The following is a 27,958-nucleotide window of genomic DNA, read 5'->3' on the forward strand; positions in this document are numbered from 1 at the left end:
AACAATCTGCAGCATATTTTATGATCTCTTCTGTTGACATCAGTTTAATATTTTTTCACATCATCTTGGCAATAATTTATTCCAAAAGAAAAGAGGAAAGACAGTAGAAAAGAATAAAATAGTCCCAGTTTGAGCTAATCGGGTCCATTCGTGCTGTAAAACCATCATGGAAACACAGTTTACGGAAAAGCTGCTGGTCTGGTTTCAATCTGACCATATTTTCACACCTAGACAGAATGTGGTTCCTCTTCTAGATGTGAAGGGAAGAAGTCAGCTTGTATCTGTGAACAAGATCTGATGAATTTGCAAGACAAAATAGCATCAAAATTTCACGATAAGAGCAATAAAACACACATGAACAGACATTTAAAAGAGAAAATCCGGCATCACTACCAGCCTGTGAAACAGCTGTTTTTGCATCTTTTATTGCACAAACGTCTCTGTGTCAGTTGAAGTAAGGCTTCGTCATTTCTCCAAAAACACCTTTAGCTCATATTCTGTTTGACACTGTTTGATTTTCAGCTTTAAAATCTCAACAAAAGCTGCTTCAAAATGCTGTAAAAAAAATTCCACAGTTAAAACAGAGGCAGAACAGCTTTTCTAGATTCACACAAAAATAAAACAAGAATCATAAATAACAAATGAAACAAAGAGCTGATATCCACAAATATTCAGCTACAAATAATCACATCAGTTAAGTTTCTTTGTGATTTAAGCAAAAAAAACAAAACAAAGAACTGTAGGACACCATGAAATGGGAAAGACAATAATCCATCCAGTTTTCTCACCTCCTTCAGTAAGAACAAAGAAATATATCTACAGAATTAAAATTAAAATCTCACCTTGATGGAAGAGGAACTGCTGCTGATCTTTAAGTAGTAAAAGAACATTTGAGATTCGAAACTGAAAGTACTTTTACTGCTTTTCCACATCAACATTTTTCTTTTCAAATATCATTGAAAACTTAATTTACTCGCTCAGGCAGCTGGTGGCTGATTTACCTGAAGTCAAGCAGCAGTTTTCTGTAGTATTTTGGTTCATCTGAAATCTTTAAAGTCACTTCAGTGTATTTAAGGTTAGTTTCATTTCTGACTAGTTTCTGCATCACATTTCTGATCCTGAGCAGCAGGGTCTGTTAAACTAAAATCTGATTCTCTGCATTTTAAACCAGACGTCAAGCTTTATACATATAAACAATTCAGTGCAAAAAATCTAAGAAAACTTTCTAGAAAACTACTGCATGGATGCAGCAAATACATAGAAAACTTTATGTTGATTCATAATAATCTCCTTCAAGTCATTTTTATAAATATTCACATGTGGACAAACAGTTTCAAGTGCTGCCAGGAATATATACAGAATGTGCATTTAAATGATTGCATCAAACAACATTTTATTGTTTAAAAAAAACTTAAATTATCCTTTTTGTGCTGAGATTTTAACATCACGTTGTCACTGCTAACTGCCACTACAGACGCTTCATCAGGACTTCTTGGTGTCATCAGTTTTCAGTGTGCAAAGTATAAATAGCAAAATGTAATAGCTAAAAGGAATGATTCAGCTAAACGTAAGAAATAACTAAAAGTCATGGTTAGCTAAAAGAAATGATTAGCTAAATGTAATAACTAGTTAGCTAAAAGTACAAATAGCAGAAAGTAATAGCTAAAGTGAAGGGTTTAGCTAAACAGAAGAAATGCTTACCTAAAAGTAATAGTTAGCAAATAATAAGCAATGATTAGCCAAAACAAAAATAGTTGGCTTACTTTTAGCTGACTTTGTATATTTTAGCTAACTATATATTGTATTCCTCATAATTTTTTCTATGAGGTTTTAATCACTTGCACAGATTTTACATCAATTTTGGAGTTTATATATATTTTTGGATACATTTCAAGTCAGTTTGGACAAATGTTGGGATATTTTTCATCATTTTGAACAGTTTTATGTAATTTTGTACAAGTTTAGAGTCACTGTGGACATATTTTGTCATTCTGGGAAAGTTTTCGTCAGAGGTGGGTGGCGCAAAGTTAGCATGACCCATAAAAACACAACAAACACAAACAGTCCATCTTCAATTTGTTAGGTCCTCCTTTCTTTCTTTCTTGGTCATTTTTGACACATTTTAAGTTCTATCAGACATTTTTAAAAGTCTTTTTGGACTTTTTGGTCATTTTGGACAAAACTAAAAATGATTTTGAACAATGTTTCGTTTTTGTCATTTTTTCAGTCTAATAGTCGTAGTATTTCCTGGATGTAACTCCAGTTCTATGACGCTAAAAGACTGCACACTGGTTTAAAATAAGACACAACAGGATCCTGATGAAGCGTCTATATGTGATGAGCTTGGAGTGAGACCACGTTGACTTTTAGCAGCTCTCTCTTTGATCAGCTGGTTTTCTTCAGAAAGATGGTTTTCCTGAAGCAAATTATTCACAGGAAAATGAACCACAGCCATGTTCATGTTATTCCTTGGCAGACCAGTCGAGGGCGATGCTGTGCTCCTGGGCGATGGCGGCCATTTCCTTCAGGAACTCGGCGAACAGGACGATGGCGAACACTCGGCTCTTGGCCTGAGGGGGGATGCTGGGACATGGAGGTAGAATGCTGAGGGGAGGCAGAGCCAGAGCGTTCTTCACCAATCCGTTAGGAAGAGATGGATCCAGGATGATGTCTCCTCCCTGAGACTGGAGGCTCTCTGAGGACACATGGACAAGAGGAACCTTTACAATGACTTTAATTAACCAACAGTGATGCAGAAGTCCCTTATCTACACCTGGCTTTTAGATACACCTTGAAAGTTGCCTGCGTCGAACAGCTAGAAAGACTTTTGTATTCGGATTCAACCTGAAAAACTTCCTGAAACTATTCAGGTTCACATTTCAACTGAAGTGACTTTCTGCAGCAGGAACGTGGAGGAGAGACAAACTGAACCTCCTAATCATCCTTCAGTCCTTCTCTTTCCACTCTAACAGCTTCAGTTTTACCTCAGAGTGACCAGAACTAACAGTTTCTGGATTTAACTCCAGTTATCTATAGGAAACAAAACAATGGAGGTTTGTTTCTCAACAACAAAGTTCTTGATATATTCTAGCAGAAAACCCTCCATTGTTCTGTTTCCTGCACAGAACTGAAGTTACGTCCAGTAACTGTTTATTTTGATCTTATAGTGGAAACAGAAAGACTAAAAGAAATGATTCTGGGATTGTTTCTGCTGAAGACGCCACCGATCTAGAGGACAGAAAAACTGCATTCGTCGTCTCCTAAGTTAACCAAACAGCAAACAAGCATAGCAGTATTTCAGGACCACTCTGAAGTACGTTCCCCAAAGCAGGAACCTTTGTTCCCTTACGGAGGTTCTAGAGGGATGGTTGTTGTGGTCAGAATACGTTCAAACATTCAGGCTGCCCTAAAGTAAATCCACAAGCTCCTGCAGTGTGTCAAATCTGCTTGATGAGAAGATACCACTCCTAACATCCATCATTAGCTTAGCATTACCTTAAAATAAAGACTGGAACCAGGAGGAACCACCCAGTCTGTCCAGTTCCTCTAAGGTTTCATCCACAGAAAGCAAACTGTAAACTAACAGGTTCTGTGCAGAACAGTTTCCTGTCTATTACTTCATATTTACACTAAGTTTTCATGATCTCCTGCTTCTATAGCTATCTTTTTTATTACTGCAGCTATTTAACTTTACTCTGTGTGGTTTCAAATACTGATGTGTTCATGAACCTCTAAATTTGCCGTCCTGGTCTTTGGCCAACAGGAACCTCCAGGCCTCAGTGAGCAGAGCAGGATGGTCTGGTCTGGCTGCTACGTAGTGTTCAATCTGAGCGTGGACCGACACCAGCACCTGCACAGGAATAAAGTTCACCTGATCATCTCCACACCTGATCGATGGAATCGGGAGGAACTCAGAGGTGAGCGTGGACTTTACCTGGTACAGGGTTCGAACGTTGGGCTGGTGGTGCTGGTCGGTGCAGAGCAGGAAGGATCTGAGCAGAGGTTGTGGGTACGAAGCCAGCTGGGCCAGAATTCCCGTCACCAGCAGGTTCACAGCGATAGAGTTCTCCAGAAGGTTCTCCAGCCGCGACAACAGGACGCTGATGAACGGACCTGAGGCATGATGGGAAACTACAGGTCAGTGTGAGTTCAGAGAAGATGTGATGTAGAACAGCAGTGTTTTAAACTATAATAACCTCAGAACATTTCAGTATTTCACAGCCATGTTTTACTTTTCATTCAAAATGCAAATTAATGCTTCCAGATGTGAGAATCCTGCTCTGGTTTTTGGATTTTTCGCTCTCCTTCAATGTTTTTGTAGAGCCGCTTTTTGTTAGCACGTTAGCATGATCCATAGAGACATTAGAAACACATTTAATAGCCTTTCCTTCACTCTGACAAGGTTCATTCAGTTTATAGCTGTTCAAGACAAGTTTCAAGTCATTTTGGACATTTTTCTTGTACTTTTGGAGATTCTTTGCCATGTTGTACAATTTCCAAATCATGTGGGGCAAGGTTGAAGTAATTTGGGGTTTTCTTTACATTTCTGGACAGAGTTGATGTTATTCAGGACACGCTTGAGGTCATTTGGACATTTTTGTTGTTTTTGAGTAATTTTGTTCAAGTTCTGAATCATTTGTGGCACAATGTAAGAAACTTTGGATATGTTTTGACATTCTGGACAAGTTTCAAGTTGTTTTTTGTCATTTTGGCAGTCATTCTGGGCAGCTTATAGGTCATTGTGGACAACTTTTAAGTTGGTCTGCTTATGTATTCTGTACAAATTAGGGAATTTTGGACATTTTTGCCAATTTGGACATTCCTTGTAATTTTGGACAATTTCAAAGGCATTTTGACCTTTTTTTTTGGTCCAAAGTTACAAATCATTGGAGTCAAATTTTAAGTCTTTTTGGAAGTGTTTTGCTGTACTGGGTAAGTTGTGACTTTTTGGTCATTTTTGTAAGATTGATTTTATTAACTTTAATGTTCTTGAAGTGTGTATTATCAGGAGAATGGTATCAGATTGTGACTAAATATTAAATATTTCAGATCAGGTCTGGGGCTGAGATCTTGATCAGGACATTTGACTACAGTCTCAAGCTCTACATGACATTAAAGCTCTTTATTACCTGTAAATGGAACTCCATGTTTCCTGCTGCCGCTCTTCATCCCCTCCTCCTCCTCTTCCTCCTCCATCTCCTCTTCCTCCTCTGCATCTTCCCACAGCGAGCTGAAACCAAACTCGGCACTCAGCTCCTCCTCGTCCTCTACCAGTTTCTGACGCAGCGCTCGGACGCGCTTCCTGAATGTGCCGATGTCATCTGTGATGTCATCACAGTCTGGCTCCACCCCTAAAGAGAGCATGAGCTCGTGGTACTGGGACAGGAAGTCGCTGCCATTGGCGACTCTGTTGTCAGGCAGACTGGGAGACTTGCCATTGGTAATTGTAAGGTCACATGACTGAGATTCAACATGGCCATTGGACAGTGTGTTGGTCGCTAAATGTGAGGTGTGTTGTGTGTTGTGTTGTTGCCGCTCTGTTGTGTGATTGTGATTAATACAGTCGCTCAGGGTACAGTTTGGTTTAAACGTCTTGTTTCCTTCATCAGGATCATCACATTCATCAATGATGTGATTCTTTACATAGAAACCGTTGGTGAAGTTCTGACGTCCTGCTGGTTCTGCTGCTGGTTCTGCTGCTGGTTCTGTTGGTCCTTCTGTCCTCTTTACCTCAGGATCGCCGTCCTCCTTGGTTCTCCTGGTGTCCCGTCCACAGTCCTCACTCCTCCTCCTCGCCTCCTGATCGTAGTCCTCGCTCCTCCTCCGGGACGACATGATGCTGTTGACTGTTTCCATCACCGTCCTCCCCGTCGATGGAAACGTTGTTGTTGTCGTCGACGCTCGCTGGCCTTTCGAGATGCTTCCACGAGTTCGACGGTTTGCCGCCATGATCCGCTCCAAAATAGCCGCCTTGGTGTCTTTTTGAGCAATGAGGTCATAGACGAGAACGTCGTCCTGAAACTCTGATTCCTCCACGTAGGCGCCGTGAACCAGCCTGGTTGCATTGCGTCTCATTTCCTGTATGTGTCGAGGAAGCAGCGGCAGAGGAGCAGGAGAAACGGTGAACCTGTCGGTCTCCATGTTTACGCCGCCGTTCGTCAGCGCCATGTTTATCACCGCTGATGAATCCTCATCTGCAAAGATGTCGTCCCACTCCAGCTCCAGAGCAGAGCTGGTTCTGCCGGCCTGGTTTCCGGTGGAGACGGTATCAGAGGAGGACGGCGTCGGGGAGGCAGCTGAGGGGGGAGGAGTTAAAACCAGAGAGCAGATGGAGTCGCTCTTCACTCGCTGAACAAGCTCCTCGTCCTCCTCGTCCAAGTCGCCCCCGGGTGTGTCTGATCGATACTGCTGAGGAGGAGGATTCACGCCGTCGTATGGAGCTGACCAGAACCGACACGCCCTGAAGACAAACCAGAACATCAAACTGAAGGTAGTGGATGTACATTGCCTGGCCAAAGAAAAGTCGCCACCTGGATTTAACCGAACAAATAGGTAAGATCCATCCATTGGATAATTACTGCAGTGTTGAAACAACTTCTTTAACCCGAGCTGATGCAGTGAGGAGCTTCTCATTTCTTAAACAACCATGTTGGAAGACATATCCTGTGGTCATGGAAAGGATGTTAATCTGTCTCAGAAGGGTCAAATTATTGGCCTGCATCAAGCAAAGAAAACAACTGAGGAAATGAAACTACTAAAATCAGGTTAAAACCGTCCAACGCATCATTAAAACCTGAAGGATAGTGGAGAACCATCATCTTCAGGAACAAACTCTTAGATGATCATAGGAAACCACCAGTAGAACTCACGGCTGTTTAATAGTGAAAGAACATTTCCACATGAAGGGAACTCAAAGGATTGTGACTAAACAGCTGTAGCTCTAAGAAAAGCACTGATCAGTGAAGCTAAACGGAAAAAAAGGCTTCAGTTTGCTGGTAGCATAAAGATTGGACTCTGGAGCAATGGAAGAAGGTCATGTGGTCTGATGAGTCCAGATGTACCCTGTTCCAGAGTGATGGGGCAGTAGTTTAGGTCTGGTTTTGGTCCCAACTTTGCTGGTTTTTGACTTTTTTAGGACTGGTTTCAGACTGGATTCTGACTGGTTCTGAACATTTTTTTGGACTAGTTTAAGTTTAATCTGGATCCTGGTTTTAGACCTTTTAAGGACTGGTTTAGGACTGGTTTTACAATGTCTTGGACTTTTTAGGAGTAGTTTAGGTTTGATTTTGGTCCTTGTTTTAGACTTTTCAATGACTGGTTTCAGACCGTCTAAGGCAGGTCTTGGACTTTATTTTTTACCCCAACAACACCAAACCTACTATCCAGCATGGTGGTGGCAGTATCATGCTCTGGAACTGGAGCTTTACACAAAGTAAATGGAATAATGAAGAAGGAGGATCACCTCCACGTTCTTCAGGAAAACCTAAAAGCATCAGCAGAAGGTTGATCTTGGACACAGTTGGATGTTTCAATAAGACAATGAGTCCAAACACACATCAGATGTGGAAAAGAAAAGGTTCCATCAGGCTGGAATGAAGGTTCTAGACTGGTCTCCCCAAAGTCCTGAAGAAACCATCAAGGACCTGAAGAACCAAGCCAGAAAGATGACAAATGTAGTGGAACAGCACCAGAATTGGTGCCGTTCCACTACATTTGTTGTCTTTGTCTCAGACTTGAGTCTGTGAAATTGATAGTATGATGATACTGCCACCTCCATGCTTGACAGATATAGTGTCCGGAAGAGACGAAGATAGACCAGCAGATGAGTCCATCAGGGTAAGAAGAGAGGTGGATGAAGTGATGAACTCATCATGGCTAGTTCCTACCAGTCTGTGGGGGTTTGGGTTCTGATCTGAGGTTGGTCAGGTTTAGCAACGTTACGTTCCTAAAGAATGAGGTCAGCTGACTACCTGAAGATACTGAATGACCAGGTCTTTCCATCAGTGGAGTTTTTCTCCCCTGATGGCACTGACATGTTCCAAGATAATGATGCCAGGATTTTTACTACAAATAGACATCAGTTCTAATTATTGGTTCTAAGTCTCCTTGATTACAAACAATGAGTCTTAAAATAAGCCCTAAACTGATTGAACTCGTTATTTCTGATCACTCTAGTTAAAAAGTGCAACCTCTAATGATTCTATGACCAAAAACCACATCAGTGAGTCAATCAGTGTTTCTGTTTATCAGCTCCTGTATTCGATCCTACAGATGTAGTACTGTAGTTTGTCCAGTAGGTGTCACCCCAACACATTGAACCAGTTACAGTCTGGCGACGGTTTGATTCCATGTTACTCAGGTAGTTTACTGCATCATCATGTCTCTGTGAGAAAGTATCTCTCTATGGCAAAAAAGCTGTAATTTTGTTCATGTTTTAGTCAATTTGGACCAAATTGAGTGATTTTGAACACTTGAAAGTTAATTGGGTGAATCTTGAGTAATTCTGGATACATTCTATGTCACTTTTCATTATTTTTAATTTTAGACAAGTTTCGACTCATACTGGACAAATTCTGAGCCAATTTCAGCAATTTTTTTTTGTCATTTTCAGCAGGTTTTAAGTCATTTGGTGGTGGTGGTGGGGTACTTTTGTTCATATTTTAGTCCTTTTGGACCAAATTGAATGATTTTGAACAATCTGAAGTTGTTTTGAACAAATCTTGAGTATTTCTGGATACATTCTATGTCACTTTTAATGATTTTTAGTGTAATTCTGACCATTTTTTTGTCATTTTGGACAAGTTTTGACTCATACTGGACAAATTATGAGTCAATTTCAGCAATTTTTGTGCCATTTCTGAGCATACTTTGTAAATTAAATTGTCAAAGAAAGTAAACTTTTAATTTTCCATCATTCTAGAAGACAGGAGACATTCCCATAGAGGGGCAGGACTTTATACTGCAGTGAAACAGTGGCTCCTGCAGCAGGTGAAGACTCACCTGTACGAGGTGCTGATGGCCTGCCGGGCGTCCCACAGGTAGTGCAGGTAGTTTACATCCATGAGGAAGTCTGAGCCTCGGCAGTAGGCGACGCTGTCCGACACCGACAGATCTGAGACACAGAGAGCTGCAGTCAGGACGTTATGGAGGAGGAAGCTCACCTGTGCAGAGTTACCTGCACTCACCTGCTGCCCGAGGCCAGTGGACGTGCTCTGATTGGCTGCTGCTGCTGTGCAGGTGAAGCGGACACCAGGAGGGCAGCAGCAGCAGCAGGGAGGAGGCGCTGCAGGAGTAGCAGTCGGTCTGCTGCAGGGAGCAGCGCTGCCTCCTGCTCAGATGGCTGCAGGGGAGCAGATACCTGAAGAGACACACAGTGCCCCCCCCTCAGGACAGGTAGCAGAACTACAAGTAGACCTACACATTCATACTGGGCCGGTTTAAACATGAAGTAACTGTCTGGACTCAAAGTGGTTCCAGTCGGACAGATTCTATCTCATCTGCAGAGTAAGATCTTCCTCTTCATTAATATAAATAATAAGATTATGAGATAAGATTATCCTTTATTGCTTTACCTTGTTACAGCAGCAAAGGAAACGGTCAAAAACAGCAGTTTCTGGGTCATTTTCCACAGTTTTGCATCATTATAGAGAGGTTTCAAGTCATTTTGGACTAATTTGAGTGATTCTGGTCAAATTTTAGATCATTTTGGATACATTTTAAGTCATTTTAAATTTCAAATCATTGGTCAGCAGTGTTTCAGCAAAGTAAATAGTGGAAAAGAAAGTCATTTTAAAAAGGTTTTAGTCGTGTCGTTTGTCCATTTTTTTGCTGCTTTGTAGCTTCTTTGTCTTTTTTTATTTTTTGTCGTTTGTCTCATTTTTCGTTATTTTTTGTCTCGTTTTTGTAATATTTTTTCTTGTTTTTGTTGTTTTTTGTCTTTTTTTGTCTAATTATTGTTATTTGTCTCATGTTTTTGTTGTTTTGTTTCCTTTTTGTCTCATTTGTGTTGTTAGTCCATTTTCTTGTTGCTTGGCACTGTTTTTGTCGAACTTTTTGTCTCTCTTTCGTTTTGTGTCGCTTATCTTTTTTTGTCAATTTATTTATCACTTTTGTCATTTTGTGTCTCGTTTTTGTCATATTTTGTTTTGTTTTTGTGTTTTTTGTCTGACTTTTGCCATTTGTCTCATGTTTTTGTCGTTTGTCGTTAACCTAACCTCCAAAGTTTTCCCTTTTATTGCTTTTCAATCTCAATTAAACTCATAAAATGTTCAATATGTCTTTGTATGAGTGTATAAGTCAGTGGACTGACCTGAAGACCAGCTGCAGCATCACGTCCTCACAGAAGAGTCCGATCAGAGTCCTGAACAGAGCCAGAGACACCGTCCCTAACTGAGGACAGAGACAGAGCAGCTGATTGGACGACGGACTGCAGGCGCTTGAAGCTCAGCGTCACGGTAACGATCTTACCTGGAAAGGCGTGTTCACTCTGCTGACCAGCGTGTCCAGGATGTGCACGTTGTCGTGTCTGTGCAGCAGGATGAAGGAGAGGAAGGTCTGCAGGAGGGCCGGTTCAGAGACGGAGCGAAGGAACAGATCCAAGTACGCCGTGGTGGTCATCACCTCCTCCACGGTCAGCTGACGGACAGACCACAGGAAATAAGAAGTCAGTGGGTAGAAACAACAAGTTTTACCTTCATGCTATGAATATTTATAGAGTTACAAAGCTCGCACTGAAGAAATGATGAGGCTCAGAAATGATGGAAAAAGTCCATTAAAAATGGACTTTTTCCATCATTTTCATCTTCATCACTCCATCCGTCCAGCAGATAGACCCATGACATTTAGGAGTAAAAACCCATCTGAGTTCTGGTAAAAACTGACACCAGATCATCTTTACATCCATCACAGCACAAATGTTCATTCCCAGAATTACTCACAATTTGTCAAACACGACAACATCTCAAAAAAATAATTTAGTTCTTGTCCAAAATGGCAAAAAACATCTCTAAAATGACTAAACATTTGTCCAGAAATAATATAAATGTGTCCAAAATGATCAAAAAGTTCTTTAAAATGAATCAACATTTGTCCAAAATGACCCCAAATCTGTCCAAACTGATGAGACTTTTGTCCAAATTTGTCCAAAATGATTCAAAATTTGTCTCATGACAAAAACTTCAAAAAATGACAAAAAATTGTCCAAAATGATCAAAAAGTTCTTTTAAATGACTCAAATGAAGAGGAGTCTTCAAGAAAATGTACATATTGGAAAATTATTTAAAGTTTCCCTCAACCAAATTTGTCCAAAATGACCCAATTCTTGTCTAAAAAGACAAAAACTTATCCAAAGTGACTCAAGATTTGTCCAAAACCTGTCCAAGCTGACTAAACTTTTGTTCAAAATTACTCAAAATTTGTATAACATGACAAAAACTTCCCAAAAAATGATTCGGTTCTTGTCCAAAATGACAAAAGAAATGTATAAATTGAAAAAAAATCGTCCAAAATTGCTAAAATTGTGTCCACAATGATCAATAAGTTATTTCAAATTACTCAAATGAAGAGGAGCCTTCAAGACAATGTACATATTAGAAAATTATTTGAAGTTTTCCCTCAACCATATTTGTCCAAAATGACCCAAAACCTGTCCAAGCTAACTAAACTTTTGTCCAAATTTGAACAAAACTACTCAAAATTTGTCTAACATTACAAAAACTTCTCAAAAAATGAAGATGTAGATGATGTAAAGATAAGTGTCCTTTGTGGTACAGTTTGAATACTGCAGTAGTAGTACAGTATAGTAGTACTACAGTGAACAGGAGCGCCACCTTGTGCAGAGCTGGAGCAAGTACAGGTACCAGGAAGCCGTTGTAGATGTAACTGAGCAGCTGTGAGCGGATGGACGGATGAGCCACCTAAAATACAGTGAAGACACACAGCATGTTATTCATGTTCATTATTATGACTAATATCTGTATTAATGTTCATTATTATGATTAATATCTGTAATAATGATCATTGTTATCATCAATGTCTGTATTAGGACTTATTATGTTTGTGTGGTTACCTTGGTTACAGCGCTGCAGAACTCCAGCGAGTGCAGAAAGTGGACAAGTGCTGGAACCTGTTGATGTAAACACCAGGTAAGTCTGACTTCATGATTTAATTTACAAAATGTGTTTGAAATGACTTGAAACTTGTCCAAAATGACATAAAAATCACTGTCAGTGATGCATTGTTTTAAAAAAATAACTCAAAATTATTCACAGTGGCTCAAAATATGTACAAAAAATGTTTAAAATATCTCAGCATTTGTCCAAAATGATTTAAAAGTTGTCCACACTTACACAAAATCTGCACAACATGATGTCAAAATTATTGGCAATGAATCAGATTTGTCTAAGCTGACAAAGATTTTTGTCAATAACTTGAAAATGACTTAAACTGGTACAAAATGACTCAAAACCCACAGAGTGATGCAAACATTGTAAAAAGTGATTTAGAAATTGTCTAAAATGAGCTGAAATTTGTACAAAATGAATCAAACTTGTCTAAAATGCCTGAAAACTATGTATTCTGTACAGTATGACACATTTAAAATGCCATACGTTAAATAAAAATGTTTGTTGTTTTTTTTGCACTACTACTTTGTATTACTCTCTAACACCCAAAAAGTCTTGGACAAATTAAAATAAAATTTTAAATCTGTTTAAAACTTTTTGTTCACGACCCCTGAATTTTAATAACCCTGTGTTTATAGCTAATTAGCATGCTAACACAGTTAAACAGTAGTGATGATGGAAGGTGACAGTGGCTAAATGTTAGCATGCTAACACAGTAAACAGCAGTGGTGATGGAAGTGACAGCGGCTAAATGTTAGCATGCTAGTTGCTAACTGTTACCTGCTGCCAGTCGGCCCGGTCCAGACAGTGCCAGTCCTCGCTGTAGACCTGCAGTCGGGCTGGAAGAGACGAGTAGAGACCAGACAGACCTGTGGCCAGAACCTGCAGCAGACAAACACCTGATCAACCTCCTGTTTTTACTCACTGTGGTTCATTTTTCTTTGTTCAAATTGGCATAAAAGTTGTTGAAAATGACTCAAACTTGTCCAAAATGAATCAAAATCATTTGAAATAACTTGAAATTTTTCCAAAGCAAAAACATCTAAAACCTGTCCGACTAAAGCTGTACAAAACACAAAACAATGCAAAATTTTTGAAAAGGCCTGAGAATTTGTACAAAATTGCTTTAAAATGTGAAAATCTGAACAAAACTACACAAAAATTGTTCAAAAAATTGCTCATAATTTGTCATAAACTGGTCCTAGATGACATAAATCATTTAAACAATGAAGAAATATTGCTAATCATAGACACAGTTTGTATTATTGGTTCTTAAAAATGGAAAAAAGTACAAAATTATCAAACAGATGAAATTGTTTTATTCAGCAAAAAATATTTTACAGAACTTAGTTTTAATAAACTGTGAACAGGATCTGTGATAATGCAGAAACACTGCTGTCTGAAACGACCAGACTGACCCAGAATAAAGAGACAGGAGGATAAAAAGGACAGAGCTCCTGATCAACATCAGTCCAAACAGCAGCATCAACAGCTGCAGGCAGCCGGCCAATCAGGTGCAGACCTACTAATCCCCCCTCTGAGCAGCAGCCAATCACACGCTGAGTTACTAATCTGCTCGACACATAAAGATTGAGGTCAGAGGGTGGTCACATGGGCTTAAATCTGACACACACACATTAACATGCACACACACACACACACACACACACACACACACAGGTGTCACATGCTGCAGTGTTTCTTCTCTCATGAAGCAGAAACTGGCAGTGATGGATCCAACATGGCCGACAAACACACACACACACACCTGAACAGTAAACAAACATGAGGTTGTATTTCACTGACATTGCCGGTTTTATTTTTCCAAATTTTAGCCTAAAATGACTTGAACCAGACAACTAAAAGCTGAACAATGATGCAAAAACTGTTGAAAACGATGCAGAACTTGTCCCAAGTGACTGAAACTTGTTTTTAATGACGCAAAAACAGTTGAAGAAACCTCGTTATTTATGAAAAACTACTTCATGCTTGGTCAAAATCCCGCCGTTGAGTCGCCACCTTATCGTGGTGGAGGGGTTTGAGTGTCTGTGATCCTGGAGCTATGTTGTCCTGGTAGGGGACCCAAGGTAAACTGGTCCTGGGGGAGAGACCGGACTAAGAGCGGTTCAGAAGACCCTGATGACAGCACATCAAGGTGAAGACTCTGCCTTGCCCGGGTTAGGGATACCGGGGCCTTCAGCTGGCCTGGGGGAGGGGGACTTCGTCAGAGTCCATCTGTTGACCGAGCCTTGGGGTCCCTTGGGGCTGGGTCGGGCACAGCCCGAAGAAGTATCACAGGGCCACTGCCTAGTAGACCCACCACCTGCAGGGCTAGAAATCAGGGTTGGGTGCTATGCACACCAGGCAGTAGGCAGGAGCGGGCGTCTAGGCGCATCACCTCCTGGTGGTGTAGACTAGCTCTGGGGACATGGAACGTCACCTCACTGGTGGGAAAGGAACTACCACCAGGTACCGGCTAGATATAGTTGGGCTCACCTCCATGCACAGCAAGGGTTCTGGAACCAGAATCCTGGAGAGGGGCTGGACTCTCTCCTTTTCCGGAGTTGCCCAGGGTGAGAGGCACCTGAGTGACGCCTTGTTGGAGTTCTCCCTGGACAACGAGAGAGTCGCCTCTCTGAGGGGAAAACTCTGACTGTTGTCTGTGCTTATTCACTGAACAGCAGTTTGGAGTTTTTGGCCTTCTTGGAGTCTCTGGGTGGTGTCTCCATCACCACTACTTCTCAGCCTCCCCGGGAAAGTTTCCCCTGGGTGCTGGAAGGGAGACTCCGACCGATTGTTGAACCTCAGATTCAGGAGGAGCAATGTGGATTCCGTCCTGGTCGTGGAATGGTGGATCAGCTCTTTGCTCTTGCGGAGCTGCTGAGGGGGTCACGGGAGTTCGACCTGCCAGTCCACAAGTGCTTTGTGGATCTGGAAAAGGACTACAACTGAGTCCCCCAAGGGGCTCTGTGGGGGGTACAGGGGGACTATAGGGGACCGGACTCTCTGATACAAGCCATTCGGTCCCTGTACAACCAAAGTGAGAGCTGTGTCTGCATTCTCAGCTCAAAGTCAGACACGTTTCCAGTGGGTGTTGGACTCCTCCAAGGGGGCTCCTTGTCTCCGATCCTGTTTGTGGTCTTCATGGACAGGATCTTAAGGGGCAGCCGGGGTGAGGAGGGTGTCCAGTTTGGGGGCCTCAGGATCACATCTCTGCTCTTTGCAGATGATGTGGTTCTGTTGGCTTCATCAGACCTTCAGCAGCACTAGAGTAGTTTGCAGCTGAGTGTGAAGCGGCGGGGATGTGGATCAGCACCTCCGAGGGCATGGTTCTCTGCCGGAAATCGGTAGATTGCTTTCTCTGGGTTGGGGGGGAGTTGCTTCTCCAAGCGAAGGAGTTCAAGTATCTCAGGATCTGGTTCACGAGTGATGGGAAAATGGAGCAAGAGACGGACAGGAGGATTGGTGCAGCATCAGCAGTAATGAGGTCCGATTTACCATCCATCTATGTTCGAACCCTCAACTATGGTCATGAGCTCTGGGTAGTGACCCAAAGAATGAGATCGTGGATACAAGCAGCTGAAATGAGCTTCCTCCATAGGGTGTCTGGGCTCAGCCTTAGAGATAAGGGGAGAAGCTCAGACATCTGGAGGGAGCTCGGAGTAGAGCTGCTGATCCTTCACCTCTAAAGGAACCAGCTGAGGAGGTTTGGACATCTGATTCAGATCCTCCAGGGAGACTTCCATGGAGGTTTTCTGAACACGTCCTCCTGGGAGGAGACCCCGGGGTAGACCCAGAACCCTCTGGGGGGATTATGTATCTCATCTGGCCTGGGAACGCCTCGGGATCCCCCAGGAAGAGCTGGAAAGTGTTGCTGGTGAGAGGGACATCTGGAATGATCTGCTTCATCTGCTGCCTCCACGACCCGACCCCGGATAAGAGGAAGAAAATGGATGGATGGATGGATGGATGGATGGATGGATGGATGATGGATGGAGGGATGGATGAATGATGGATGGAGGGATGGATGGACGGAGGGATGATGGATGGAGGGATGGATGGATGGATGAATGATGGATGGAGGGATGGAGGGATGGATGGATGGACTTCGTCAGAATGACTGAAAAACTTTAAAGACTGATTTAAATTTGTCCAGAATGACTCAAACCTGAACAAAATGATGTGAAAATGTTAAACATGAGAATGACTGAAGCTCATATCCGTTACATTGAGTCTCTGAGGAGCAGCCTGAGCTCATTAGTTTATTACATAACTACTGTAATGAGATTATAATGCTGAGAAAAAAAACCTACTAAGTCCATTCATTCAAACAGCGACTGATTCACAAATATCAGCGTCTTAATGAGACTTTTCTGCTCCTTAATTCCTTCTTTTCTGTTCTAAACACTCAGAGAAACATGTGTTTTAAACACACTGTAGGAAAGATTAGCCTGCTGCAGCTCCACTGGTGACAGTAGATGGGATAAACACTGTTGTATGTATTGTATTGTTTGCTAAAAAACAAACAAACCAAAAAAGAAGAAAAACCCAAGAAAAATGGTAAAAATCAGTAAAAAAAATACCAAAAAACCAAGAACAACCCAAGAAAAATGGTACAAAAAATCTGTAAAGAAAAATGCAAAGAAAACTAAAAACTAAACACAAAACAAACAAGAAAAACCCAAGAAAATGGTAAAAATCTGTATAAAAAAAAAAGCAAAACAAACAAAATAAAAAAACAAGAAAAACCAAAGAAAAAATATTTTATAAACATAACATCTTGCTAGATTTTAGCTGTAATTTAACGAAACAGGGAAAATATGTATTTTTGTTAAAATTAATTAAAAACTTAAAATGGTTCAGTTTTACAAAAAACAACTAAACTTTAAAAAAAACATTAGAATATGATATTTTTGCTTTAATACTGAAAAACAGTGTAATTCTACAAGCAAATGTTTTAAAGAATGATGTAGACACCAATTAAATTACAGTTTGGGCCTTTTCTAAGGTTAACATGTAAATAAAGTTCATGCACGTACTGTGATTTTACTAGTTACTATTTGTAATTTAACAAAACAGGGAAAATCTGTGATTTAAAAAAAGAAAAAAACAAAAATGACCGTTAAAAACTACACTTTTACACATAAAAAAACTGCAATAAAGCAGTGAAATTCTAGTGGGTAGGGTGCCAGAAAAAGTGTGTTAAAAATGTTGGAATGCTGTATTGTTTAAAAGCTGTAAACGCTGTGAAAATAAAGGTAAATAAGGTTCTGTTTGTCCTGACAGAAAGTAAACAGGTTTTTTTTTTCAGACTTACAGGACAGAAGTAGGTGTTCTGGGCGATATGTTGAGCGACTCGAGGTTCGGAGGCCGACAAAGACATGATGAGCAGCAGAGCGTCTCTGGCCTGTTGACCCACAGAACCCTGTCTGACAGGAACAACACAACAAATAATATTAATATTTATAATAGCACGCTCAACACAACATGTAATAATAACATTAATGACACAGACAACAGACATCTATTAATGATGTTAATACAGGATGAGGTCTTTCACTTTGAAACAACAACAACATCAGTCCGTTACAATATTCTGTTATCTTCTAGTTAAATGATTCATACGTGCATGAAAGTCGTTGGTATTCATGACTTTTCCAAAGAACTCATCATATCGTGACGCACGGAACGGCTTTGTTTACATTTTCCTCGGAGTTCCAACTTATGGTGAAAATCGACTTATGTTGACGCAAGTCGAGGACCTCCCGTATGCTCAGAAATATCCACATTTTATGCTGTGAAACTTTCTGAACTGTGTTAACTCCAACCTGTGAGTATAAGTGACGAGCAGGGAGAACAGATGAGTGGATTAATATATGAATTATGTGTTTCCTACCTGTGAGTATACGGGATGAGCAGGGAGAAGAGCAGGAAGTTGGCAGCTCCTTGGTCTTCACTGGTGTGGAAGAAAAGTTCAAGCACTGAAGGATCTTTGACCAGAGCGACGCAGAGCTGATTCAACAGGAGGACGAGCTCCGCCTCCACCACACCTCCACTGTCTGCAGGAGACAACAAGTTAACCAACCAGGTAACCAACCAGGTAACTAACCAGGTAACTAGTTAACATTAACCAGCCTCTTTTTTGATGTGGATGTTGATTTTGGACAGTTTTGTTTTTGTACATTAACTCTTGTAAACCTTTAGGAGGAACATTTTGAGAACTAAAATAAAGAACTTCCCACTGAGAACCTGTCTAGATCTCTGTTAGAACGTCCTGCTACAACATCTGGAGAAGCTCCTCACCAGTTGCAGCTCCAGCGCAGGATGCCAGCAGCATCATGAGCGGCCGGAGGACGGGTTTGTGGTGCAGCAGCGGCTGTCGGGCCTGAGACAGCAGCATCTGGTACATCCTCAGCTGCTCCAGCTTCATGTCCTCAGTGAACTGCCTCCTCAGGCTCCACAGGAACAGACGCTCCATCACCCCCTCCAGAACCACCAGCTCCAGGATGGGACCCATGGCTCCTCCTGACGGTACATAGAGGGGAAACCAGGGTAAGAAACGTCAGGGTAAGAAGACCTCCACCAGGACTTTTCTCTGGTGACAGTGAACTAAATAATCTTTAAATATCATTGAAATCATTTTATTGGTCTCAGGAAATCGGTCATTTTCTGACAGAAAATGTCTGCTTCTGTCATTTTTTTTATCAGAATTTACTTTTGCAAACTGTTGCGTACTATTAAAATGAGAACATATGGAGGGTTCTTAAGTAAATTGAATAGAAAGCAAATTATTCTTCTGTAATATAAGAAAATATGATAAATTGACTTTTAAGGTAAGAAACCCTTCACTGACATCAATGATTTTTATTCCTGTAGCTCTGCTAATGTTCGATCTGTGATAAATATCTCATTAAATACTGTAACACAACAGGTAACCAGCCGTAAACATGTATAATCATCTGTCTGAAAGGCTAATTAGCTGGCTTGTTGAGCTAATAACATTATGTTATATTAAACTGCTGTAGCATTAGCTACCTTGCTAACTATCTGACTTCATGTCAGGCTAATAATATTATCTTATATTAGCTTACTGTAGCACTAGCTACCAAGTTAGCTAGATGTTTCTATGTTAGGCTAATGCATTAAATACTGTATTAGCTTGCTGTGGCACTAACCTACTAGCTGACTTTATTTTAAGCTAATAACATTTTGCCATATTAAACTGCTGTAGCATTAGCCAACTAGCTAACTATCTGTTAAGTTAAAAATTTTATGCTGTAGTAGCTGTCTGTAGCACAAACTAACTCGCTAACTATCTGACTTCATGTGAGGCTAATAATATTATCTTATATTAGCTTACTGTAGCACTGGCTACCAAGCTAACTAGATGCTTCTATGTTAGGCTAATAGATTTAATACTGTATTAGTTTGCTGTGGGAATAGCTAACTAGCTGACTTGCTGAGCTAATATCGTTATGTTATATTAAACTGCTGTAGCATTAGCTACCTAGCTAACTATCTGACTTAATGTCAAGCTAATAATATGTTAGCTTACAGTAGCACTAGCTACCAAGCTAAGTAGAGGGTTCTATATTAGGCTAATGGTTTGCTATGGCACTAACTAACTAGCTGACTCTGTTTTAAGCTAGTAAGATTATGCTATATTAAACTGCTGTAGCATTAGCGACAACATTATGCTACATCAGCTGTCTGTAGCACAAACTACCTAGCTAACTATCCGACTTGATGTCAAGCTAATAATGTCATGTTATATTAGCGTCGTTTTAGAATAATAAAGCTGCAGTGTGTTATGATCTAACTGACCTCTAGATGTTCACTCCCTTCTTCTGTTCATATTATACTGATATTTAGATAATAAATGTGTTCTGACCTTGACCCGCCTCCTCCTCCATCAGCAGGAACAACATGTGTTCCACGTAGTTCTGGACGGCGCTGGCCTCGTCGGCCGGGATCGGACCCAGACGAGATCCTCCGGAGCTGCTGTGACCTGAGAGGAAGCTGAGGGCTCCGGTGCTGCTCCGACCCGGCTCATGTTTCTCCAGAATCTTCACCACCTGAACACACAGCGGCTGGGGGTTAGTTTACTTTGATTTACACTGATCTGGTGTCAGTATTTATCAGAACTCAAATGTGTTTTTCATCCTAAATGTCATGTGTCTATCTGCTGGACTGATAAAGTTCTGAGGCTCATCACTTCATCAGTGATACATGTGGACCCACATATATGTACTTCAAGGACCTGTACCTCAGAAAATAATATGAAGGTAAAACTTTGTATCATTAAATATACAAATGTTATTAATAAATATGAGTTATTGTGGAGGATCTGGTTGGTTTTTCCTGCAGCTGATCAAAGCATGAATGAAAAGAGACAGAAAGAATGTGATTCACTGTCCAGACTTGTGTTAACCTTTGACCTCAGACACACACACACACACACACACACACACACACACACACACACACACACACACACACACACACACACACACACACACACACACACACACAGAGAGACACACAACACACTCGTACACTCTGTATGTGGATTTTCTTGGCGACGGTGTCGGGCGATTTGTCCTAAATGGATCCTGTGTTTAAGGGCCAAAGTCTGGGTCAGTAACACACACACACACACACACACACACACACACACACACACACACACACACACACACACACACAATCACACACGACAATCACACACTGTGCTGCTGCTCATTATGAGGAAAACAGGACAGAATCAGATTCAGAGCTATGTTCAGCAGCAGAGTTTGTCTGGTTGCTGATGCAGGTAAATAAGTAAACAGGTGAACAAGTAAACAGGTAAACAAGTAAACAGGTGGACATGTAAACAGGTGAACAGGTGACCAGTTGAGCTGCGTACCTGGGCCCAGTGGTTCTTGAACACGATCATGCAGGTCTCCGGGTCGACTCCCCTCAGCGTCAGGGACTTCCTGCGGTTGCCCCTGACGACCACCGAGGCCATCATGTTGCCCGGGTTACCGGCAATCGCTACGGATGTTCCGACATGTTCCTGCTCAGGGCCTCAATGGACCTGTGAGCAGCATCAGAGGCACTGCTGGGGAGGAAACCTGGAGGAAACACAGGATTCTGACAGTTTAGATCTGTGATTTATGGAACTATTTACCCCTTTATTGTTATATTACAGATAATATCCGATAAAGTCACAGAAAAAAAATATGAATTTACATGTTAACCATAAAAAACACAAAAACTGTTAAGGATTTACACATAGAAAATCAGCATTTTTACATCTGACTTTAAAATTGGCTTCACTGGAGCTTAAAATATGATTATTTCCCAGATATTTGCAGCTTTTTTCAGTTTTCACAGTTTTTAATATATGATATATATATGATAGTTTTCTGTCTCACTGAGTTATTTTGTGTTTTTTGTCATTTTGTGCATTTTTGTGGTTGTTTTGTGTGTCTGTGCTCACTTTCTTTATTTTCTGGTCATTTTCAGACTGTTTTGTGGGCGTTTTAGGGATTTTTGTGGTCATTCTGTGCCTTTTTGTGGTCGTTTTCAGTCTGTTTGTGGTCATTTTGTGTGTCTCTGTGGCCATTTTGCAACTTTTTCTAGTTATTCTGGCTTTGGCAATGGCCCACAGTAGAACCCTCTGTGCTCATTTTGTTTCTTTTTTGGTCATTTTAAGACTGTTTTGTGGTAATTTTAGGTCTTTTTGTGGTCATTTTGTGCATTTTTGTGGTCATGTGTCATTTTGTGGTTGTTTTCTGTGTCTTTGTGCTCATTTTGTTTCTTGCTTGGTCATTTTCAGGCTGTTTTGTGGGCATTTAGTTCCTTTTGTGGTCAATTTGTGCATTTTTGTGGTCGTTTTCAGTCTGTTTGTGGTTGTTTTCAGTCTGTTTGTGGTCATTTTCAGCACAAAGACACAGAAAACAACCACAAAAAGACACAACATGACCACAAAAACGCACAAAATGACACAAAATGACCACAGAAAAACACAAAATCACTCAGTGAGACAGATAATTATCATATAAAGACACAAAATGACGAGAGACACAAAATAACGACAGAAAATTGCACAATGACCACAAAACACCTACAATTATCACAAACAGACTGAAAAAGGCACAAAATGACCACAAAACATCTAAAATTACCACAAATCGATCGAAAACCACTACAAAAAGACATAAAATGCCCACAAAACAGACTGAAAATGACCACAAAAGAAAGAAAATGAGCACAGAGGGTTCTACTGTGGGCCGTAGCCAGCGCCAAAACAACTCCAAAAACCCAGAATTAGCCGCCGTTCCCGGCTCTCTCTCACAATATTCTGTTATAGTCTTGTAAAATGATTCATACATGCATGACAGTTGTTGGTATTCATGTGTTCATTGTGTGTATTTGTGGTTGTGTGTCTGTCCTCCAGTTCAGGAAGAACAACCAAACAGGAAGTAGTTGTTGACTCCTCCCTGGGCGCAGCAGGAAATTCCCAGAATTCCCAGCAGCAGTGTTTTTACCTCAGAGATGGAGTTCAGTGTGGAGCAGCATTCTGTCCGTCGGCCGTCCTGGAGACAGAAAACACACACTGAGGACTACACACAGACCCACAACTACACACAGACCCACAACGATACAACTACAGCATTCACAGGTTTCTGTTCAGAAGAAGGTTCAACACACTGATGGTGGGTTCATTTTAACTCACTGTGGATCATTTTAACTCACTGTGGATCATTTTAACTCACTGTGGATCATTTTAACTCACTGTGGATCGTTTTAACCCAGTGTGTGTTCATTTTAAGCCAGTGTGGGTTCATTTTAACTCACTGTGGATCATTTTAACTCAATGTGGATAGTTTTAACCCAGTGTGGGTTCATTTTAACTCACTGTGGATCATTTTAACTCACTGTGGATCATTTTAACTCACTGTGGATCATTTTAACTCACTGTGGATCGTTTTAACCCAGTGTGTGTTCATTTTAAGCCAGTGTGGGTTCATTTTAACTCATTGTGGGTTCATTTTAACTCATTGTGGGTTCATTTTAACTCACTGTGGATCGTGTAACCCACTTTGTGCTCATTTTAACTCATCCACTCTGAGGATCCTCTTCATCCTTCAGGTATATACTGGGTTGGGAGGAATGCTTCATTTAGATTACAGCTGAACTTATCTGCTCCAGCACATCAGACTAAGCAACATCTAATCTGGACCAGGTCAGGGAGTCCTGACATGTCTTCTTCCTGCACCAGTTGTTTTTCTCATGTATGTTCTGCAGCATCTGTCCTTTCTCAGGATCATATCAGAGAGAAGGTCTGAACGTGTTCACAGCCTCAGTTTAACAAAAGTGAACAGGATCAGGGTTCAAAGGTGATAAATGTAGGGTCCGTTGAGGTGATCTGTTGGATCTACAGGGTCATTTACAGTGACTGCAGATGCAACTTGCATGATATTCTGGGATGTCTTCAGCTAACAGCTGCAAGGAAATATCTCAGTATGGGGAAAGAGTCATTTTTCTTCACTGGGCTTATTTTAACCGACTGCAGATTCATTTTTCCTCGCTTAGAACCTGTTTTTCCTCCCGGGATAATTTTAACTCACTTTTGACCTATTTTAACTCCTTGTGGACTCTATAGTCCTGTACTTCTGTGGAAACAGCACAGACATGGTTAGACGTAAAAAGACACGCAAAATGAACACGCAAAGAGACTCAAAACCACCAAAAATGGCACAAAAACATAAAGAGATACAAAATGACCGCACAAGCATGCAAGACCACCATTATGCAAAATCACACTAAGAGGCACAAACAACCAGAAAGAAACACAAAACAGCAATAAAAGAACACAAAACCACCACAACCAGAGGGAAAATCCCACAAATGGATACACAAATAGATACAAAATGATCAGAAAAAGACACAAAACAACCACAAAGTGACAGAAAACTATGAAAAAGAGACACAAAACAACAACAAAAAACACAAAATCACTGGAAATAGACACAAAACAACCACAAAGAGACACCAAAGACACAAAGAGACACAAAATGGCCATAAAAAAGGACACAAAACTATGAAAAGGGGACCAAAGCCAAACACAAAAATGACACAAAACCACCAGAAATAGACACAAAACAACAATAAAACACAAAACCACCACAACCAGACAGAAAACCCCACAAAGAGTCTCTCTCTCTCACACACACACACACACACACACACACACACACACACACACACACACACACACACACACACACACACACACAAATAGATACAAAATGATCAGAATAAGACATAAAACAACCACAAAAAGGCACCAAAAACACAAAAGGACACAAAACCATCAGAAATAGACACAAAACAACAATAAAACAACACAAAACCACCACAACCAGAGAGAAAATCACACAAAGAGTCAGCCACACAAAGAAAACCCACAAATGATCAGAATAAGACATAAAACAACACAAAGACACACAAAGCAACCACTGGCGTGTAAACAGACTCATGTCCTCACAACATGAGCAACACAACGACACACACAGTTTCCAAATCCATCCTCCACCATCTGGGCTCTAATCTGCAGCAGGAACGTCCAGAGAAGTCCAGCAGTGTGTGTCTGTCGTTGTGTGTCTGACTTTAGTCGGTTTAATGAAGCAAAGTTCTACCTTCAGACTGTGAACATTTCCAGACTTACAGACCCTTGAAGTCCTTAGAGGAGGGTCCAGATGAAGTGAAGAGGTTCAGAAATAATGGGAAAAGTCCATTAAACACAACTTTTTGATTATTTTGGATTCATTTTTAAAAATTTTGGACAAACTTTTTGTCATTTTAGAGATTTTTTTTTGTCATTTTTGACAAGAACTGAATGATTTTTTGAGAAGTTTTTGTCATGTTAGACACATTTTGAGTAATTTTGGACAAAAGTTTAGTGATTTCTCTGGTTTTGGGTCATTTTGGACAAATTTTGAGTCACTTTAGACAAGTTTTAGTCTTTTTAGATAACAATTGGGTCATTTTGGACACATTTGGTTGAGGGAAATAATTTTCCAATATGTACATTTTCTTGAAGACTCCTCTTCATTTGAATCATTTTAAAGAAATTTTTCATCATTTTGGAGACATTTTCAGTAATTTTAGAGATTTTTTTGGTCATTTTGGACAAGAACTGAATGATTTTGGACAAATTTTAGCGTTTTAATTTCATGTTTATTTGTGGGACTTTTCAAGGTGAGAATCAGATGACATCAGGTGACTGAACGTCCTCATAAAGACGGAAAGATCCAGAGAGATAAAAGATAATCTGAGAGGAGACGCTGATGTTTAATCCCAACTCTGTGTGTGTGTGTGTGTGTGTGTGTGTGTGTGTGTGTGTGTGTGTGTGTGTGTGTGTGTGTGTGTGTGTGTGTGTGTGTGTGTGTGTGTGTGTGTGTGTGTGTGTGTGTGTGTGTGTGTGTGTGTGTGTGTGTGTGTCACATGCCATCACACAGACCAGGGATTAAACACAGATTGACCTGGAGTCTGTCTGACCTGCTTTTCATTTATTCTGTTTTCAGGCTTTCAGCTGATTGATGATGCTGATGATGATGATGATGATGTCAGCAGGACTCTGAACCTTCAGCTCGTGTTTGAACAGCCGTTCGGTTCACAGAGATCCTCAGAGGAACCACCACTGAACTTTAACATGTTCTCGTGTTAAAATGCACACGTGTCCTGAGCTCTGAACGCATCTGTTTGATTCTCAGCAGTCAGAAAACATCCACACACTGTCAGACATTTACTTTTTAACTCTCAGTTTTCAACAATTAGTCAGAAAATAACTAAAAATGTATTTTATTTACATGTTAACTGTGGAAATGTGATGTTTTTAATGTTTTTAACAGGTTTTAGCTTTAATTTGTCATTTTTTTAAACAAAAAAAATAACGATTTTTGCAAATTTTCGCTGTTTTGTTAAATATCAAGTAGAATAAAAGATTCTTTTACATGTTAACTGCAAAAATGTAATGTTTTTAGCCATTTTTTAACTAGGTTTTAACTCTAATTTAAATTTTTTAACAATAAACTTAATGTTGTTTTACAGATTTTCACTGTTTTGTTAAATAACAAGTAAAAATAATTAATTTACATGTTAACTGTAAAAATGTGATGTCAAAGTTTTTAACAGGTTTTAGCTTTAATTTTTCATTTTTTGAACAAAAAAAATGATAATTATTTTGCAAATTTTCACTGTTTTGTTAAATAATGAGTAAAGTCAAGTAAAAAAAAGATTTTACATGTTAACATTTTTTGTAAAAGAAAAAAGACCAAAACTGTCAATAATGTCCACATCAAATAAGAGTATGTATTTTTTTTATTAATATACATTTTTTCTTTTGAATAACAGCAAATATCTGCAAAGTAATAATATTTTTGCTCATTTAAATATAGTAAAAAAAGTTTAATTTTATTGTAAAATGTTTTAACCCTGTAAGACATAACATAGAAAAAAATTAGCAAAAAAAAATCTAACATATCGGTTAATATTTTCTTTTCTCTGATTTTAGTTGATATTATCTGTAATTTAACAAATCAGGAAAAATCTGTAAAATACAAATATAAAAAATTATTTTACCTTTTTCAATCCTTAATATACATATTTTTTCCTTCAAATAATAACAAATATCTGCAAAAGTAATTAGATTTTTTGCTAAATTAAATACAGTAAAAAATAGTTTAATTGTATGATTAAATATTTTTAAGGAAGAAATGACTATCTATAAAAATACAGAATTTTATATGAATATTATTGATAATTTTGGACTTTTTTGTTTTGTTTTTCAACAGTTAACATGTAAATTAATACTTTTTATCTGATTTTACTTGATATTATCTGGAATTTTACAAAACAAGAAAATTTCTAAAATAACAATATACAAAATAATTTTACCATTTTTCAATCCTTAATATATGTTTTCTTCGAATAACAGCAAATATCTGTAAAATGATTATATATTTTTGCTGATTTAATAACAGGAAAATTTGTTTAATTTTATGGTATGTTATTTACAGTTAATGCAGTTTTGACCAGTATTTTTTGTTTGTTTTTATTTGTGTTTTTTACCATCAACATTAATATGAACAATAATATTAATATAATATGTTTTTTTTCTGTGATTGTCCTCAATATTATCTGTATGTTATTAAAACAGGAAAAACCTATAAAATAACAGTATATTGCTGATATAATTAGAGTTAAAAACTGTTTATTAAAATTACAAAAAACAAATCATTGTATTAATCAGCAGAATAATCAGACCAAATTTAATAAGATCAGCTGCATTTTTTAGGTTGCTTCACTTATAATAGTTTCAAACTTTAGAACATATTAAATAGATTCTCTGACTGCAGTTAAATGTTTTTGTTCTTCTTCTGTCTGTATTTTCAGTGTTTTTGTCTCTAATCTGTCAGTTTACTGTGTTTTAAATATTTTTCTGACCTGTTGTTTCTTTACCTCATGATATCCAGGGCTCACATCATCATTTTCACACATTATTCCCTCTGATAAACCTCCTCTCTGCAGCTCTGTCAGTCCTTCTGAAGCTGCTAATCTCGCTCTCTTCAGGGGTTTTCAGTCTGAGCTGCAGCTGACGTCAGTTTCTTACCTGAGCAGGTGGTCCAGGTGTGTCTTCTGGTTCCTCAGGTGAACATGAACTGTTCAGCAACTCCGTAAAAGCTCCACAGAACCCAGAATTCCCGCTGTTCTCCTCTTTTGCCCACGGACTCTTCTGCTTCCTCTGGGCGCCGCTTCAGTCTGACGCTCTAAGCGGCTCAGCT

General features: G+C 39.6%; 1 protein-coding gene across 2 annotated transcripts; it reads right to left on the reverse strand.

Annotated features, from left to right (window-relative positions):
• LOC111583556 (FHF complex subunit HOOK interacting protein 1A-like) lies at positions 1-27,946 on the reverse strand. 2 transcript variants are annotated; one of them, XM_023292715.3, is made up of 18 exons: positions 27,787-27,946; positions 22,658-22,705; positions 21,031-21,238; positions 20,014-20,197; positions 18,426-18,647; positions 18,019-18,181; positions 17,440-17,551; positions 12,903-13,004; positions 12,068-12,124; positions 11,829-11,915; positions 10,468-10,635; positions 10,310-10,389; positions 9,186-9,358; positions 9,001-9,112; positions 5,130-6,460; positions 3,935-4,113; positions 3,730-3,850; positions 1-2,695 (listed from the first exon to the last, which is right to left on the reverse strand). In XM_023292715.3, the coding sequence occupies exons 3-18, from the start codon at positions 21,133-21,135 to the stop codon at positions 2,463-2,465; spliced, it is 3,429 nt and encodes a 1,142-aa protein (XP_023148483.2). In that variant the 5' UTR covers positions 21,136-21,238; positions 22,658-22,705; positions 27,787-27,946; the 3' UTR covers positions 1-2,462. The 2 variants fall into 2 exon arrangements, with proteins under 2 accessions (XP_023148483.2, XP_035814480.2); XM_035958587.2 differs by lacking the exon at positions 22,658-22,705 and having other exon boundaries at positions 27,787-27,944.
• Positions 27,947-27,958: the final 12 nt, after the last annotated feature.

This window comes from Amphiprion ocellaris, chromosome 23, assembly GCF_022539595.1.
Source record: "Amphiprion ocellaris isolate individual 3 ecotype Okinawa chromosome 23, ASM2253959v1, whole genome shotgun sequence".
In the NCBI taxonomy this organism is placed as follows: domain Eukaryota; kingdom Metazoa; phylum Chordata; class Actinopteri; family Pomacentridae; genus Amphiprion; species Amphiprion ocellaris.

Coding starts and splice junctions, on each gene's coding strand:
- LOC111583556 (XM_023292715.3), bottom strand. CDS start 21,135: ATGATGGCCTCGGTGGTCGTCAGGGGCAACCGCAGGAAGTCCCTGACG. Junction 12,125..12,902: donor ACCGGGCCGACTGGCAGCAG/GTAACAGTTAGC, acceptor TTACATCAACAG/GTTCCAGCACTTGTCCACTT. Junction 10,390..10,467: donor GAGTGAACACGCCTTTCCAG/GTAAGATCGTTA, acceptor CTCTGTCCTCAG/TTAGGGACGGTGTCTCTGGC.